The sequence below is a fragment of the Patiria miniata genome, unplaced genomic scaffold (genome assembly GCF_015706575.1).
Source record: "Patiria miniata isolate m_02_andy unplaced genomic scaffold, ASM1570657v1 HiC_scaffold_1, whole genome shotgun sequence".
NCBI lineage: Eukaryota > Metazoa > Echinodermata > Asteroidea > Valvatida > Asterinidae > Patiria > Patiria miniata.
Genome location: NW_024037047.1, coordinates 16,540,705 through 16,558,167, shown reverse-complemented (window position 1 = coordinate 16,558,167; position 17,463 = coordinate 16,540,705). Strand labels below are relative to the sequence as shown.

Below are 17,463 nucleotides of genomic sequence, written 5' to 3'. Positions count from 1 at the left end.
GCAATTCAGCATACCAGCTGCGAGTAAGGATGATTAGCCTCCCAAATTATTATTATTATTATTATAATATTCGTGCAGCTTCTTCTTGTCCTTGATCTTGTGTGGCCCTTTCAAGGGATTGGTGCAGCAGATCACCTGGGACAGCAGGTTAAATCGGCCACGGGTCATTGTACGGGAGATCAAGTTGTTTCTCAAGGCGGGGTGGGTTGACCAGTCGTCCTCCATGTTGAAGTTGGAGTGGACTCCCTGGATGATGCGTATGCCAAACCGGGCCTTGATTTCTTCTGGTGTTGTTCTTGTCCAGCGATCCTTGCCCTCGATCCTTGCCCTCGCCGTTGATATTTTTCTGGACCTGGTCCATCCATGACGATCACGGGGGTAGTCGGGGTCTCTTGAAGACGGGGGGTCTGGGTCATCCTCAGAGAGTGCCTGGGGTCGCTTTCTAGGCCGGCCATGACCCTTCTTTGGAGGTTTAGGTGCGATCTCCTCCGATGACTCCGAGTCTGTGTTGAAGGGATAGCTCCTCACTTGAGGCAGGTGCAGAGGAGGTGGGAGAGTACTCCGGTGGAAGGCTGTACCTCACGTCCTCATCGTCATCTTCAGTGGTGTAGTCAGTGGATGTTTGGTCAGCAGGTGAGGTGGAGCAGGAATGGTCTTGTGAATGCGTGGGTGAGTGGCCGGGCGAGTGTGGTGAATGCATGGGTGAGTGGCCGGGTGGAAGGCTGTACCTCACGTCCTCGTCGTCATCATCATCAGTGGTGTAGTCATCGTCAGTGGATGTTTGGTCAGCAGGTGAGGTGGCGCGGGAGTGGTCTGGTGAATGCGGGGGTGAGTGGCCGGGTGAGGTGGAGCAGGAGTGGTCTGGTGAAAGCGTGGGTTGGTGGACGGGCGATGTGGAGCTGGAGTCTTCTGGTGAATGCGTGGGTGAGTGGTTGGGCGATGTGGAGCAGAAGTCGTCTGGTGAATGCGTGGGTGGGTGGACGGGTGATGTGGAGCAGGAGTCTTCTGGTGAATGCGTGGGTTGGTGGACGGGTGATGTGGAGCAGGAGTCTTCTGGTGAATGCGGGGGTGAATGGCCGGGTGATGTGGAGCAGGAGTCGACTGGTGAATGCGTGGGTGAGTGGCCGGGGGATGTGGAGCAGGAGTGGTCTGGTGAAAGCGTGGGTGGGTGGCCGGGGGATGTGGAGCAGGAGTGGTCTGGTGAAAGCGTGGGTGGGTGGACGGGCGATGTTGAGCAGGAATGGTCTGGTGAGTGTGCGGGTGTTGTCATTGGAGATTGGTCAGGGGATGAAGATCGGTCAGGAGAAGCCTCGGGTGATATGGCACTCGAGGGCCCAGCAACGTCTTCCCTCACTGGCTGGCGTCTTCTTTTCATCCTCTTCATCCGCTTCTTGACTTTCTCTGTTAGCAGTCCTTTCTTGCTCTTCCTCTTTGCTTTCTTTGTTGGGTCTTTCTTCCCATCAGCTCGATTTTTCTTCACAACTCTCTTCATCTTTGAGTGAAATAGCGGCAGCTCTCTCTCACTCAGGTTCTCTCGAAGGTTGTGTGCTTCATGGAAACTCATGGTGGTCACTCGATGATTGCCAGGGAATGACTGGTAAATTTAACACTGTTGAAACGTGGCCTTATATACACTCGTCTCCCATTATCATGTCTCAGATTATATAACATTATGTTACATTATGTAACAAATACACCTGTCTCTCGCAATAAAGCAGGTGCATATTTATAATAATAAAAGCAAGAGAATTTTTCATTTACATACTGAATACTCACCTTGAATAAAATGGAACGGCCCTCAAGTTGGATTTCCCCATCCTCAGTAATCACAGCCCATGCTTACTGCAATTCGGTTTTCCCTTTGACCAGTAACTTACTGAATTTGACTACAGAGTTGCTTCACCTTTTGAAACCTTTCAAAAAGTCCCAAATTGCCAGCACTACATGTATTTCACCTTCCAAAACCCTTTGGTCGAGCAAATTTGAAATGTTTTGAAAGGTCTGATAATTCTCTTTGCCAACTGCACTGGGCATAGCAGGGTTGGTCATAATAAATAAAATGTCTATAAAAACTGAATGCAGAAGCTCAAACAGATACAAGTTCGCGTTTGTTGGGTTACAAACGCAGAGTTGTCTGGCAGACAATTAACACAAACCAGTTCTAGTTAAATTGTAAATGTTTCTGTCACAACAGAAACAAAAAGATCATGAAAGTTACATATAGCCTTTGCAGTACAGCCATTTCTTTTGTTTTGAAAAATTCATCTGTTAGGGTTCATGTACATGATCAATTTCAGTACATTGATCAATACATTGAACATTTAAGGTACACGTACAAGTTATTTCCAGTTTGATGACGTCATCAGTCAAAAAAGGGAAGGGAATACTGATTAGTTCGGAGAGGATACCCGTTTGTCATTAAAAAAAAAATAACGCATGAAAAACACCCCACTTCTGGTTTTATGACGCCATAGGAAAGTGTCAACAGTACATGTATTTGCAACGGATGTCTTTATTTGAAGCAGGAACATAGTCATGAGACAGGGACCAAACAATGGATTTAAAATTTAAAAAAATATTATCACTGTCAAATTCTTCCTACAGTCAGACAGTAACTTCTGGTCTGATGACGTCATGATTATGAAACCTTGCAAAATCATTTGTGGTTGTTTACAAATAGCTAATATTGGGGTAATTTGGTAAACTTTTGATTGGTGATTTTAAAATTTTAAAAAGTTAAACTATAGGCCTATTTGATGTGCCGCTAGAGGGCTCACTTTCAACATGTTCAAGTATGACATCATCATTCTGTTTTGTGTTTGGCATTCCTCGCTTAACACTTCACTGTAGTAAACTATTTCTGTTTGGGGTTAAATTTTATTTCTATTGCAATTCTGGTAACAAAGAAATAAACAAACAAGACGATTTATCAGGACAATTCTAAACAGTGGTTGGGTTTGCCTGACTACTCAATGAACACATAAAATGCATGTACATGGCAAGATAAATTTGAAATAATACTGTAACAATATGATTATGAAAATACACTGTGCAACTTACATGTAAATTGTGTGTGCTATAATTAAAACGGAAGCCCATTATTTTTTGTGCAGGATTAACTTTGTAAAAGGTTATCGCTTATTACATACATGTACGTAGTCATCCTTGTTTCGACCACTAGATTTTGTTCATATCGCACAAAAGGAGCATCCATGAATTCAATGTACATTTGTAACACAAGTAATACAGTTGTGTTGAATATACAGTACATACGTGTAGGCCTACATATCAAATATATATACATCAGTAAGAGTATCTATATACATGTAACAGCACATTCCTATTCGGTAGACATACAAGTTTTTCATCAATATTTTAAACAGTCTATCCATTCCTACATGTATTGGTTGAGAGTCCATCATATGGGTGTGGTTTTAAACCGCCAGCGAAACACCACTGCGTTCTAACACATCTCGCAGTAGGTGCGCCGTTCTGGATATTTTCATATGAACAGGACATGTACATGTAGGTGACTGCTCTATGTTCCGACACCCCTATGTTCCGACAACCTAGATTGTGTTACTCCCAGTTAGGGTTAGAGTTAGAATTAGGAATAGGAATAGGAATATGTGCAGTCGGAACATGGTGTCGGAACATAGAGGTGTAACCTACATGAACTCTGTCATGTCTGTAGTGCTTGACAACTTTTTACCAACTACATGTACGTTTAAAACTGGCTAGGGGCCTGGACAAGGATAATGGCCCCCTTCACCTCTGGTCATTATCCTTAAGTAGCCCCTAGCCAGTTTTAAACGTACATGTATGTACATTGTACAATGTAGTTTGTTTAAAACTGGATAATCAGATCTTGTTTGAAACAAGAGGCCGGAGAATAACAAATGTTTAACTTGTTCAAAACCTTGCACGGTTTCCTTCTGTATACACATGACCTCATGCATGTAGGCCTATAGGCTCATTCTTGACCATGTTGCATATGTACATTCATGACATTAGGCCAAAAAAAAAAATGTTCGGTCTCTGGTCAGCGCGCGCGTCGATTTTAATCGTGCGCGTCAACCATTTTTTTTTTCAAATTAATACGGAAGCTACAACAGCGCCCTTTATTGCCGCACCTCCTCAAATGTTTGTACCAAGGAGCACCAAGGCATGGGGAAATTGCACCCAGGCAAATGATAAAGGGCACCAAGGCATATGATGGAGGACACCAATGTATAATGAGGACACAAAAAAGCAAAAAAGTACCCACCTTGTCTGTACAATTGAAGCTTGAAAACCCCCCCCCCCAAAAAAAAAACGCGTCGCCGCATCAATTCCGGAACTTCAGTCTGACCAGAGACCGATTACTTAATTTTTTTGGCCTTATTGTGTGTTCCACTAAAAATATGCAATAAATAATTAATTTTGCCTTCCCCCCCAAATTGGAGGGGACAGGAGGAGGAAACAGACATGATTTAGCAAGGGGTGGGTGCGGGGGGGGGGGGGGTTGTGCCTTCCCAACGCCACTGCCATGGTGTTCCCGGTCAAGTTCAAATCTAGTCTTGGCCCAAGATACTAGTGATGGATAGTGAACAGTGCATAGTGCGCCCTCTAATGGCACAACAAATAGACCAGCGGGCTTAATTCACAGTTACGTCGTGGCCATTTCATATCAGCGGTTTAACTTTTCTTTATTTTCTCCCTAGCGAGCCAATCAGCAATCGGGAAATGGTTCAATGGCTTGCCCAACATTCGCCCTATACTTTTGGTGATCAAGCATCTTCGCTACTTACATGTATGCAACTCAGTGATACCCCTGCGTGAGGGTGTGACTACTGCGGCAAATGGGAACTGCCGGTCCTATAATATATACAGACGGTCCTACATGTATAACATAAAATGGCCACGCCCCCATTGCTACAAAAATGACCAAGACGTTAGTGAGAGAAACTAAAAATTTGGTTATGCAAAGGCACTACAGAACTTTGCGACTATCGCTCTGGTCTTGGCCCAAGACGTCAGTGATCAAGAGCAATAGTTGCAATGTTCTGTAGCGCCTTGCATAATTGATTTTTTTACGTTCTCTCACAAACGTCTTGGTCATTTCGTAGCAATGGGGCGGGGCCATTTTATGTAAATAAGACCGTCCGTATAAATTTGAAAAAGCATAGTTCCTTTATTTAGCTCCATGCTTGATCACCGCACGTATCTATTTACAACCGTCGGGTGAGCCATTGACCCTTTTCTAGATCACTGATTGGTTCCTAGGAAAGCGATGATGCTTGAACACGTAGGCCTACCGCTCGTACCGGTACGTAGCGCGTATATTTTATGCAAATAAGACCGTCCGTATAAATTCGAAAAGGCATAGTTCCTTTATTTAGCTCCATGCTTGATCACTGCACGTATATGTTTACAACCATTTGGGCGAGCCATTGAACCTTTTCTTGTTCGCTGATTGGTTCCCTAGGAAAGCCTCTAGAGAGAAAATAAAGAAAAAGTTAAACCGCTGAAACGAAATGACCAAGCTGCAAAGAGGTGAGTGCGAATAGGCCCGCTGGTCTTGCTGTGCCATTAGAGGGTGCACTATATGCACTGTCCAATATCGATCACTAGTGCTTGGGCCAAGACTACTTTCGCTCTTGACCACTGACGTCTTGGGCCAAGACTAGTTCAAACCCTGCTTCTGTCACCGCCTGTAATCTCACTTTTGAAATACAATTCCATTCCTTTCTTTTTTAGACAACACTTACTACATGTAATGCCACAATTTAGTTTGTGAGTATATTCTTTTAGGCAAAAAAAAATAAGTCTCCAGTTTCTGGTATGCGTGCGCGTCGCCGTAGCCATGCGCATCGGCAAAATGAAAAAGGTTCTTTTTCAATGAAAGATGATGTCTCAAAACCGCCAAACTCACTGGCTTGACTGGAATCCTGATGCTGCACAATTTTAACGTGTTTTTAGATGGGGTTATGATCGAGAATAAGCTTTATGTGGCCTCTCTGGACTCCCATATATTTACACTAAATAGTCGGGCACCATTTTGCCATTTTGTCATCCGCCGACATTTGAAGCACAAAAAAAAACAGGTAAAAAAAAAAAAAGCCGCGTCGCCGCACTACTTTTGGGGCAAGCTCCATACCAGAAACCGGAGACTTTTTGGGGGGGCCTTATGGTTTTCTATTTTGCTGCTAACCATGCTAACTGGTAGTGTACTACATACTGTACATGTTGTACATGTATACAAAAATGTACGTAAATTTACAAGAAGATGAACCATGTACATGTACATCAGTGTCTTAGGATTAAACACATTGTTGCAGAATGTATACAGGGTAGTGCAAAACGAAGGAAACCCACTTTTGACAACAATTTTCAACTAGATTATACATGTACTTCTTGAGCAATCTTTAAACATACATGTAAGTCACAAAAAAAATGATTTCAAATGCACATTTTGTCTCTGAGATATGGTGGTTTAAACATTTCTTGTGCCAAACCTGTTTGTCCACGGATGGCTTTATTCCATCTGCTTGACTGAACTAAGGAGTTTGTATTTGAAGACAAAAACACTACACTAGACTTACATGCGGACAACAGTGTTTGGGTGACTTGTATTCAAATAACATGTATCATAATAACACTATTCTTGCGATTTTTACAAGATTTTTTTTTTTCACCATGTGTGGTTGAAGAGCTAAATAAAAAACTTAAATAAGTACAAAGTAATCTGGTAATAGGTAAAAATTCCTGTCAAAGGTGGGATTCCTCTTTTTTTTGCACCACCCTGTATGCACCTACGACAACAAATTAAGCCCCAAGTGCAAAAATCACATGAATGTGCCCTTTAGTTTAAGGACTATTTTGGCTGGCACCAAGTGTATGTGCCTCCAGATCATTAGGTGATGAGAATGTTTGGCTACTTATATATGACGCCTGGCTGCAATGGCCTCGCTGGTGGGATAGTAGAATACGCTTCTGTGCGAATACTTTACCACAATCATTACATTTGTGACCGGTCTCTTTCTGATGGATACGCTGGTGGGTTCGCAGGCAATGTAACTTAGTAAAACCCTTACCACAAACGCCACAGACAAACAGTTGGTCCTTGTTATTGTGAATGGTTTCATGGCGTTTCAGATCTGCAGTTGTGTCGAAGGGTTCACCACATATTTGGCAAATGATTGCATGGGACCCTGGCGTAGAATGAGTAAGCTGGGGCCCTTGAAGAGTGGCGTTATCAGGCAGTGGCTTCGCACTTATGTTAGAGTCATACTCAGTCTTAGCCTGGTCCCCTAACTCCAACTGCTTTGGAGCTGGTGGAGAATGGGTGCCCTGGGCTACAGCTACAGTCTTTCCCTCAACATATTCAGTGTGTGTCTTCTTGTGGTTGGAGAGAGAACTTTCTTCACTGAAAACTTTCCCACAGATGTCACAGGTGTACTCGTCGTTAGCTCTCTCGCTGGAGCGACAGGTGAGTTGATGCTTTGCGAGACTCTCCCTTGAGGTGAAATCTGACCTACACACACTACAAATGAAGGAACTCTCTTCATTGTGTGCTTGCTGATGAGATAACAGGTATCTCTTATTAGTAAATCCATCACCACAGATTTGACAGGTGTAAGGCTTCTCCGTTGTATGGGTAAAGTGGTGGACCGTCAGGTTGCTTCGACGCAGAAATGCTTTTCCGCAGATGGCACACACAAATCGCTTCTCGCCTTTGTGGACCAGCTGGTGTCGGACTAAGTTACTCTTGTCAGCAAATGTCTTCCCGCAATCCGTGCAATGGTGGGGCCTCGCAAACGTGTGGCTCTGACGATGCCTCACCAGCTCGTTCTGACTCAACAACACCTTGTTGCAGATGCCGCATACAAACGATCTGTCTCCTCGGTGAAGCTCTAGATGGCTTCTCACGGAGCACTGGCTGAAGAACACTTTGTTGCAAACATTACAGGCGAAGAGTTGTTTCCCACTGGTTGGATGCCTCAACTCACGAATCTCATCACATTTACTTGATGATGCTTTATCATCAGCACCACCAAGTGGGACATTATCAACACTGACTACTTCAAGACTTGATCCTTCCTTCTTCTCCATCTTAATTGTGGGTTTATGTGCAGGTACAATGTAACAAGGTGAATTTACCCTTTTCGGGGGCCAAAATGAGACAAGCTGGAAAAATGTACAGTAAACATCTGCAGAAGTACTAACCTTGTTTCATGTCAAACAACAGACCTTCTTGTAAATGTTGATTTTGATAGTTCACCACGATTACAATGAACTGTCCTGCTGTCAGCTCCAATGGTGAAGTAGGCTACAGTTTGTTCAATTAAATTGAAGGCACGCATGCAGTTCACTGTTGCAAAATAATTATAGAAGTTAGCGAGCTTCACAAAATCACAGGAACATGTCTGTGGTTGGATGTCAGGTCAGGCCAATCCTGAAAAATGAAAGAGTGACAAATTTGTAATGCTACAAATGTATCAATAGAGTTCTTTAAAAAAATAAATAAAAAAATTCCCCCCCCCCCCCGCCCACAAAAAGGACTAAGTCTAACAATAAAATTGATACAGAAAAAATCACTGTACAATGTACATGAATATTTATCTTCAAGCAAATTTGAATCATCGATGCTTACTGCGAGTCAATTTGTCTCAACAGAAGACTTGTCTTTCCATTAGACGGAGGCAGTCGAGTAGGCCCACCTGTTTGGCCTTATACATGTTATATGCAGCGTGCAATTCAAAAACATTATAATACATGTAGTTCCGAAGCAAACTCTTAAATTTGCTTCCAGTGCAATAAAAGATGCAGCCAGACCTTTGTGCAACTTCACTGGCAGCTCTTTTGTTGTGTGTAGTTTGTGTAGGACTGAAAATGGACCATAATTGCCTGCAGAAGTCGCGCATGTGCACTAGTTTCCCCCATTTTTCGGGGGGAGATTTCAGCAGATTCCCTCGACGTTGTTCTGACAAGTCCGTGGGCGATATTGGTTGGTCATGATAGCGCCCTCTCGCGGCGGGGTCCGCTCATAAGTCCGAAGCCTCATAGGTCCGACGCCTCATAAGTCCGACAAAATTGCATCCCCTAACCAAATAAAGGCCCATAAGTCTGACGCCTCAAAGGTCCGATGCCTCATAGCTCCGACGCCTCGTAAGTCCGATAAATTAAACGCCTCGTTTTTCCGTTGACGGACTTATGAGGCGTCGGACCTATGAGGCGGGATAAATAAATTTTATGCCTCATACATTGTAAGTCTGACGCCTCATAAGTCCGAAATTTCTGACTTATGAGGGTTATCGGGTATACAACCATAACAACGTCTAGTTCTAGTGCTAGTACTGTATATTGAGTGTAATGGCGATCGTGTAGGGCCCCTGTTTTGTTTTGATCAAATTAGAGTCAAAAATGTTTTTTTATTGCTCAAAAATCACCTTTACAATCAAAAGCAGACTTTTCTCAATTCTAATGACACCCGTTTTGCAATTTTGAACAGGTTCTTGGGACAGAAATCACGATTTTCCTGCGCGGCTTGTGCCTTGTGATTCAGCGCGCCGCGCAGTGCGTGCTCACGGTACATCGGTGCGTGCTCACGGGGTCGCGTGTTGTCGCCGCGCTGTCATCGTAATTTTACCCCCAAATTTCCCTCAAAAAAATCAAAACCCTGCCCTCTATCTATGACATACCTGTTTATTGAAAATGTCCCCAACTAGTTTGGTAGGTCCAATAATTTTAAAGTGGATTTTGTGCCCTTATAGGAACCGGGCCCTACACTTCACGATCGCCAGTGTAATGTCCCATTTTCGAACAATATCTGTGTGAAGTAATTCCTCAATCAACACTAGCCTGAGTAACTTGGACCCAACTTATCGCCTTTTTAACATTCGGACATGGTCTGGCGATAGTAGGGTCCAAGCTAATCCTTATATGCCGAGCAACACAATTCTGTCATTGACCCAAAAAACCAACATTGCCCAACAAAACATCAGATTTCACTCTCAAAACGGCCCCCAAATTACTAGATACGCCACCTGAGGTACAAGTAGACATCGATAATTAAGATGGTTGTACTGAAGTTTACTTACGATCCGGATGAAAAGTGAAATTTCACGTTCAATTCTGAGAGCTCCCCTCGCGATCGTGAACACATTAAATTTCGATTCGTGTTTGAATTGCGATGTGGTCTTCGTGCATAGCATTCATTCGATGGTTCCCGTATCCTGAACTAGGGCAGCTTTTATGGCGGATACCAGTTCAAGCTGGTTCCCGATTCCCTTTTACCGTTCGAAATGCACTTGTCTTTACAAATGTGATCCATTCTACATGTACTCATTATTATAATCGATGCATCGCGCGCTCGGTAACGGAATCGCATGGCGCACTCGGGATACGGGAACCATCGAATGTACGCTGGGCATGAAGACCACATCACGTCGTTCAAACATTAACACGAATCGGAAATTAAACGTGTTCACGATCGCGAGGGGAGCTCTCAGAATTGAACATGAAATTTCACTTTTCATCCGGATCGTAAGTCAACTTTAAAATAAAGTAAGATGAGTGTACTAAAGTTTAGTACACTCATCTTAATTATCGATGTCTACTTGTACCTCAGGTGGCGTATCTAGTAATTTGGAGGCCGTTTTGAGGTTGAAATCTGATGTTTAGTTGGGCAATGTGTGAATGTTGGGTTTTTGGGTCAATGACGGAATTGTGTTGCTCAGCATATAAGGATTAGCTTGGACCCTACTATCACCAAACCATGTCCGAATGTTAAAAAGGTGATAAGTTGGGTCCAAGTTACTCGGACTAAATCAACACAGCCAGGATTTAAAATCCCATCCATAGCGTTTCGGTGACCCAAAAATCTCCCAGCTACATGCATGACATGTAGTGAGCTACAATTGCAAATAACGAAAATAAAAGTCAGTCAAATGTCAGTAACGTCGTTGATAGTAGCCCGACTGCGTCTGGCCGTACGGTACTATACTACAGAGCTTGCGATAGTACCGCCGTACGGCCAGACGCAGTCGGGCTACGTCGTTAGGCTATGTAGGCCCATGGAGGAATAAGAACATTCCTCAGGCCGTCGTTCATGTCGTTATCACAAATTGCTCAATTTGGTCCCATTATGCTTGTAAATTCAGTTTACATTGTGCTTATATCCCAAGGCGGAACATTCTATTTTAAACAAAAGGCACTCAAAAACAAAAACTCACTAGTTCATTCCTTACCTATAATTTAGCCTAAGTTCAGGCTTCATTCATGTCATTCTTCTTCAATCTCAGTTCTCACCATTTTTTTATCACGGTCCAGTACAGAGCGCCACCAATTGGTGGGGTACTGAGCGCATTATTCGCACGCGTCGCAAATTTCAAATTTACGTCCGCAATTTCAAATTTGCGAAGGCTGGACTTGCAGGGGCGGATCTATCTTTCAGGAAACGGGGGGGGGGGGGATTGATAGGGGGTCGATTGAAGGCGTGCCGAAGGCAGACGTTACTTGGATTTGGGGAACAGAAGGCACGCATTGCTGGGGGAGGCACACCCCCTGAAAAGTTTGAACTCAATGATGCGTTATTCTGAGGCAACTGATGGAGAACAAATTCAGGAACTTAATATTCCATTTATTAATTTTGGCTTCGTTTTACTATTCGGGCTATCATAACATAATTAGTCAGCGACTGAACATGGCCAGGGAGCTTATGCATGTACTCATGCTCATAAAATTTTCAAAGACGTGGCGTACAAGACAATAACACTTGGACGGCTAATACTTGACTGCTCTTCTGTATGGGACCCACACACCAAAAATCCTCACTGACAATTAAGTTTGAAGCAGTCCATTGAGTCCAAAATAGCGCAGCTCGCAGCTGCAGTACTGCCATAAAAAAGGATCTTCACTTGGATGACCAAAGCTACTGCTACAATAGGCGGCCGGAACGTTGCACGAAATCTCGGCAAGAAATATCTTGCGTCCGGTCCACCGGTCTACCAGACAATTAAACTTCACCTTCCACTATCAACTTCAAAACAATCCGAGCAAACAAAAGTGCTACAGGCATTCATTTCTCCCACGCACATTAGTGGACTAGAACTCATGTGCTTAAAGAGAAGGGGGGGGGTGAAGTGTTCTTAATTATTATAAGAATCCAATAAACATGCTACGACGCATACAGTCCATCTTTACGAGTCCGTGCGTGTCCGCTTTTATTGCTGTCACTTTCACACTTTATACATGTTGTGTCACGTGATGACCTTTGGCGGTTCACGTAATACAATGTACACAATAGTAGTCTCAACTCAAGGCGCACCTAGTCTTTGCTCAAGATACTACATCTCCTCCCTTTCTTAGATCTTGAATCCAAATACATGAATGATATTAAATACAAGATTTTGGGAATACATCACAAAAACAGTAATGTGGGAATCTATACTTCAGTAAACTGTTTTCAATGCAATGAGTTTGAATTTGAAAATTTTCTGTTTCCATGTGGACTCTCTCTCTCTCTCTTTTTTTTTTAACTTTTAACTCTTCAAACAATGTTTAAACTATGCCAACACTGAAGAATTAGTGTCTTTTAACTTGGGTAAAATACATGTCTGTATCAAACTTTGTTACAGCTTTTTTTCCATTAAACAAACAAAACTAGTTTTTGCATTTATCCAAAAGATACGGTAATGAGAGAATAAACCATTACTATCAGTACAGAATACTAAGTATAGAAATGCACTGAAATTCTAAACTGCATTCATAGTCAAAATAATACACATAAATCTCATGTGTGTGTTTACAGGATTTGTGTCTTCCAAAGGTATTGAGCACCATACATACAGTACTTAATTCTAATGCCAAAATTAAGCAAACATTCTCTTTCAGTGTAACACTAATAAGAATTGTGGAATAGCTGTTTCCATGAAAAAATGAGTTGTTGCTCAACCAATCAAAAGAAAATACTAATAAACAAATAAGAAGGCATGACTACTTTGTCTCAAATAGGAAAAATCACATATGAGCAAAACTGACTTTTTTCTCTATTTTTTTTCTTCTGTAGGCATCACAAACTAACGATACATTACACAGTCATCAAACCGCTTGGGTAATTTTCTTTCCCTTACTGGTCTACTCTCAGTCTCAACCTGTGTATGTGTGTTTTCTGTCTTCCCCTCCAAGGATTGCTGACTGTCCCTACTTTCTGTGTCAGGTGTATCACTGTGATTGTTTAGTGGCTTGTTATATTTCTGAACATGTGTACTGTTTCTTTGGTACTGGGCACCGGTTGGAGATTCAACGACAACACTGTTCCCTTTTTTCGCAACTACTTTGTATGGCTCTGGGGAGAAGGGAGTACTCAGTTTGTCTTGTTTGGATTGTCTAACTAAGACTTCATCTCCTTCCTCTAGATCTCTTTCTTTTGCACCTCTCTTCTTGTCAATGTATCTCCTATTCCTCTCCTTTCTCAAGGCATCCGTGTCTCTTATCTCTTCATCTTGTCTAGCCATCTCTTCAACTTCAGGAAGTCTTGTTCGTAGTTTGCGTTTGAACATCATCTCTGCTGGGGTAACACCTGTAGTGTTATGTGGTGTTGTTCTGTATGAAAACAAGTACTCTCTTACTTCCTTTTTCCAGTCTTTCTTCTCTGCATGTGCAATGCGTATTCTTTTCATCAGAGACCGATTTTGTCTCTCAACTTCCCCATTGGCTGCTGGATGCAACGGAGTGACTTTTCTGTGTTTGATCCCATTTTCTGAGAGGTATGCTTCAAACTTATCTGAGGTGAACTGGGGTCCATTATCGGACGTTAAAGTGAGTGGTAAACCGTGTTGAACAAACACATTCTCAAGTGACTCAATGACCCTATCACTTGTAGTGACCTTCATAAAATCAACTTCATAGTATCGACTGTAATAGTCAACTATCACTAGCACATACTCTTGCGATGGCAATGGACCTAGTAGATCAATGCTAATGTCTTGCCATGGACCAGTTGGCAATGGAGTCGGGTTCATTGGCTCAGGGGCAGGCATTGCTCCAGTGATCTGGCAACCACGACATCTCCGCACAAAGTTCTCAACATCTCTCTCCATGCGCGGCCACCAAACCTTGGTTCGCAACCTCTGTTTAGTGCCGACCACTCCAAGATGTCCCTGGTGGGCTAACTGGACAAACTGTAGTCTCAGACTCTTGGGAACTACAATTCTGGTTCCTCTCAAGACGAGAAAACCAATACATGAGAGCTCATTCTTCATAGGGAAAAAATCTTTGACATCAGTTCCCCATGAGTCCTCGTTGAGACATCTCCGAACTGCACTTAATTCGTCATCTGCTCTTGAAGCTTCTTCAACTTCTCTGGTTGTCAAAGCTTTCGGCGTTGCCTCGCTTGCTACCCAGCGTACATAGCGTTCTGTTTCATCCTGCAGTGTTTCTTGCTCCTTAGCAGGGGTCGTCTTTGTAAGCCTCGACAGAACATCTGCAATATTATATCTTCCTGGTAGGTACTTAACTTTGAAGGAGTAAGACATCAACTTCATCACCCACCTCTCAATTCGGGCGTTTGGCCGGGATTTTGGCCCATATAGGATTTCAAGGGGTTTGTGATCTGTCATTAACACGAAATCTACCCCATACAGGTAAGTGTGGAATTTACTGCATGCCCACACCACAGCAAGAGCCTCTTTCTCGGTTGTTGAATATCTCTTTTCAACATCAGTCAGTGTTCTACTGGCATAAGATATGACCTTCAATTGGCCATCGTACTCTTGCAGAAGCACGGCTCCAAGGCCGACATTGCTCGCATCTGTCACAAGTTGGGTACTGTCTGCATCGAGTCGAAAGTATCCCAGAGTATTTGTATGTGTCAAGGCTTCTTTCAATTTCTTGAAGCTGTCTTCTTGCTCTTTTCCCCAGTGGAACTTCACTTTCTTCCTTACCAACCTCCTTAATGGCTCTGCCACTGTAGCAATGTTGGGGATGTAACGAGCTGAAAAGTTCACTAGCCCAAGGAAACTCCTCACTTTGGCAGAATTGGTTGGTCTCCTGGCATTGCGTAGTGCCTCTTCACGGTCGTCTGTCAGCTGAATGCCATTTCTAGACATAGTGTGGCCCATGAAAGTGATTTTGTGAACCCCAAACTCACATTTATCTTTGTTCAAGGTCAGGTTTCTCTCCTTCAATTTTCTCATGACACAGTCTAGCCTCTGGTCATGCTCTTCCTGTGTCTTGCCATATACTACAATATCATCTGATATGTTAGCTACACCTTCACCCACACCGATCACCTGACTAATGACATTTTGATACATTTCTGGGGCTGCATTTATCCCAAACATAAGCCTCTTGTATCTATACAATCCCTTGTGGGTTACAAAGGTTGTTATGTCTCTTGATTGCTCATCTAGCTCAATTTGGTGGAAACCATACTTTAAGTCAAGTTTACTGAACACAACACTGCCATTCATTTTGTACAGTACTTCGTCAACCGTTGGAATCGGGTGTCTTTCCCGCTTAATGGCTTGATTAGCTTGCCTCATATCTACACATAGACGAATATCACCATTGGGTTTTGGGACAACAATAACTGGGCTTACCCAGGAACTGGGCTCGTTAACATGCTCAATTATGTCTAGAGCCTCTAACTCATCCAACTTATCATTCACCTTAGCCCTCAAGCTATACGGTATACGGTACATGTTCTGAGCTACTGGGGTAGCATCAGAGTCTACATGCAGATGGAGCTGGTAATTTGTTAGTTTACCTATGCCCTCAAAACACTCTGGGTACTTGGTATGTACACTTTGCACACTACTTACTCCACCCACATCTGCATCTACACCAATTTTCAACACCCCAAGCTTCAAAGCTGTCTCTCTACCAAGTAAGGCAGGCCCTTTACCATTCAGTACATAGAATTCTGCCTCTATTGTCTCTGCTGAATCTGAACCAGAAAGCAACACACTTGTGGTGAACTTGCCCCTCAGATCTAATGGATATTCTGAACCATAGGCATACAACCTTTTGGTCGTCTTTTCCGACTTACATCTAATTCTGTTGGCTTTCAACATTTCCCATGTTTCGTGATCAACAATGTTAACAGTAGCTCCACTATCTACAATCATATCTAGTACTTGCTTATCAACTACAACATTCACTTTTGTTTCATCTGTGGGTACATGAACAGTATTTACACTAAATGAATACAAATCATATTCACCATCATGCTCTTCATGTTCATAGTCTACATTACGTACAGTTCCCCTTTTGTTGTTCTGTCCTTGTGGGGCCATCTTAGTTTTGCAACAGGACGAGAAATGACCCATCATGCCACATTTGTTGCATTCCTTCCTTCTGGCAGGGCAGGACTTGTCCTTGGCATAGTGTCCGTCATGCCCGCAGCGGTAGCACTTTCCAGCTGATCCCCGCTGACTGACAGTAGCACTAGCACCCGAGGATCCCCGTCCACGCGAGCCTGGATACCGTCCACGATTGGATGTGCTTGGACCACGACTGCCGCTCGCACTTGACCATGTGGACCGTCTTGGATATGAATTGCTGCCCCGTCCTCTTGACATGCTTGATGACGGTTTAACACTGGCACCAGTCTCTCTCCCACCGAATGATGATGTCCCCTCTGCCATATGTCTTGTCTGGGTCTCCGTCATCTCTATCGTCGCTGCAATGGTCTGCAGTTGTTGCAGAGTCAGGCCATGTCCTTTCTCTAGCAGCTTGGTACGGAGTTTGTTGGATTTACATTTCTCGATGACCTGATCTCTTATCTGTTCGTCCACATTAGTGAAATCACACGTGGCTGCTTGGTGACGTAGTCTAACTACAAACTCGGCCACAGTTTCATCGTTTGCTTGAGACAGACTGCGAAAGACATATCTGTCATATGGTACATTTACTTTGGTTTCAAAGTAAGCAGTTAAAGTGTTCTTCACCTTAACGTAGGCGTCCGATCCTTCCTTCTCCGGCAGTGAGTAGAAGATATCTTGCACCGCCACTCCGGCACAGTGCAACAACAGTGCCTTACGCTGTTCCACGTCTGTCACGCCCTTGCCGGTTACGTACAGTTCGAACGAGCGTAACCATTTTTTCCACGCCTGTCTCTGTCCATGCTGACCCTGGGAGCCTCCACGCACATCGTGCGGATCGAAGTTTGGCACCGACGGCAAGTCATTCATGGTTGTTTTTGACATCATGCATATCACAAACGATCCTCGTCGCCAGATGAAGTGTTCTTAATTATTATAAGAATCCAATAAACATGCTACGACGCATACAGTCCATCTTTACGAGTCCGTGCGTGTCCGCTTTTATTGCTGTCACTTTCACACTTTATACATGTTGTGTCACGTGATGACCTTTGGCGGTTCACGTAATACAATGTACACAATAGTAGTCTCAACTCAAGGCGCACCTAGTCTTTGCTCAAGATACTACAGGGGGCTCGTGCCATATTTTCAAAGG

At 43.4% G+C, this 17,463-nt stretch overlaps 3 protein-coding genes across 3 annotated transcripts; all 3 read right to left on the bottom strand.

The window, feature by feature from the left end:
- Positions 1 to 472: 472 nt before the first annotated feature.
- LOC119731074 (mucin-1-like) lies at positions 473 to 1,564 on the bottom strand. The gene has a single exon (XM_038204086.1). It carries the CDS (start codon positions 1,562 to 1,564, stop codon positions 473 to 475), a length of 1,092 nt encoding a protein of 363 aa, XP_038060014.1.
- Positions 1,565 to 6,714: 5,150 nt separating this feature from the next.
- LOC119723746 (zinc finger protein 432-like) lies at positions 6,715 to 11,279 on the bottom strand. Its single transcript, XM_038194588.1, has 2 exons — positions 11,232 to 11,279; positions 6,715 to 8,437 (listed from the first exon to the last, which is right to left on the bottom strand). The coding sequence occupies exon 2, from the start codon at positions 8,092 to 8,094 to the stop codon at positions 6,850 to 6,852; it is 1,245 nt and encodes a 414-aa protein (XP_038050516.1). The 5' UTR covers positions 8,095 to 8,437; positions 11,232 to 11,279; the 3' UTR covers positions 6,715 to 6,849.
- A 1,782-nt stretch (positions 11,280 to 13,061) lies between these two features.
- LOC119731061 (uncharacterized protein K02A2.6-like) lies at positions 13,062 to 17,177 on the bottom strand. The gene has a single exon (XM_038204076.1). The coding sequence runs from the start codon at positions 17,175 to 17,177 to the stop codon at positions 13,062 to 13,064; it is 4,116 nt and encodes a 1,371-aa protein (XP_038060004.1).
- Between the last annotated feature and the right edge of the window lie 286 nt (positions 17,178 to 17,463).

What these genes read in the sequence shown, in the direction of transcription:
- LOC119731061 (XM_038204076.1), bottom strand. Translation starts at nt 17,177, where the DNA reads ATGAATGACTTGCCGTCGGTGCCAAACTTCGATCCGCACGATGTGCGT.
- LOC119731074 (XM_038204086.1), bottom strand. Translation starts at nt 1,564, where the DNA reads ATGAGTTTCCATGAAGCACACAACCTTCGAGAGAACCTGAGTGAGAGA.
- LOC119723746 (XM_038194588.1), bottom strand. Translation starts at nt 8,094, where the DNA reads ATGGAGAAGAAGGAAGGATCAAGTCTTGAAGTAGTCAGTGTTGATAAT.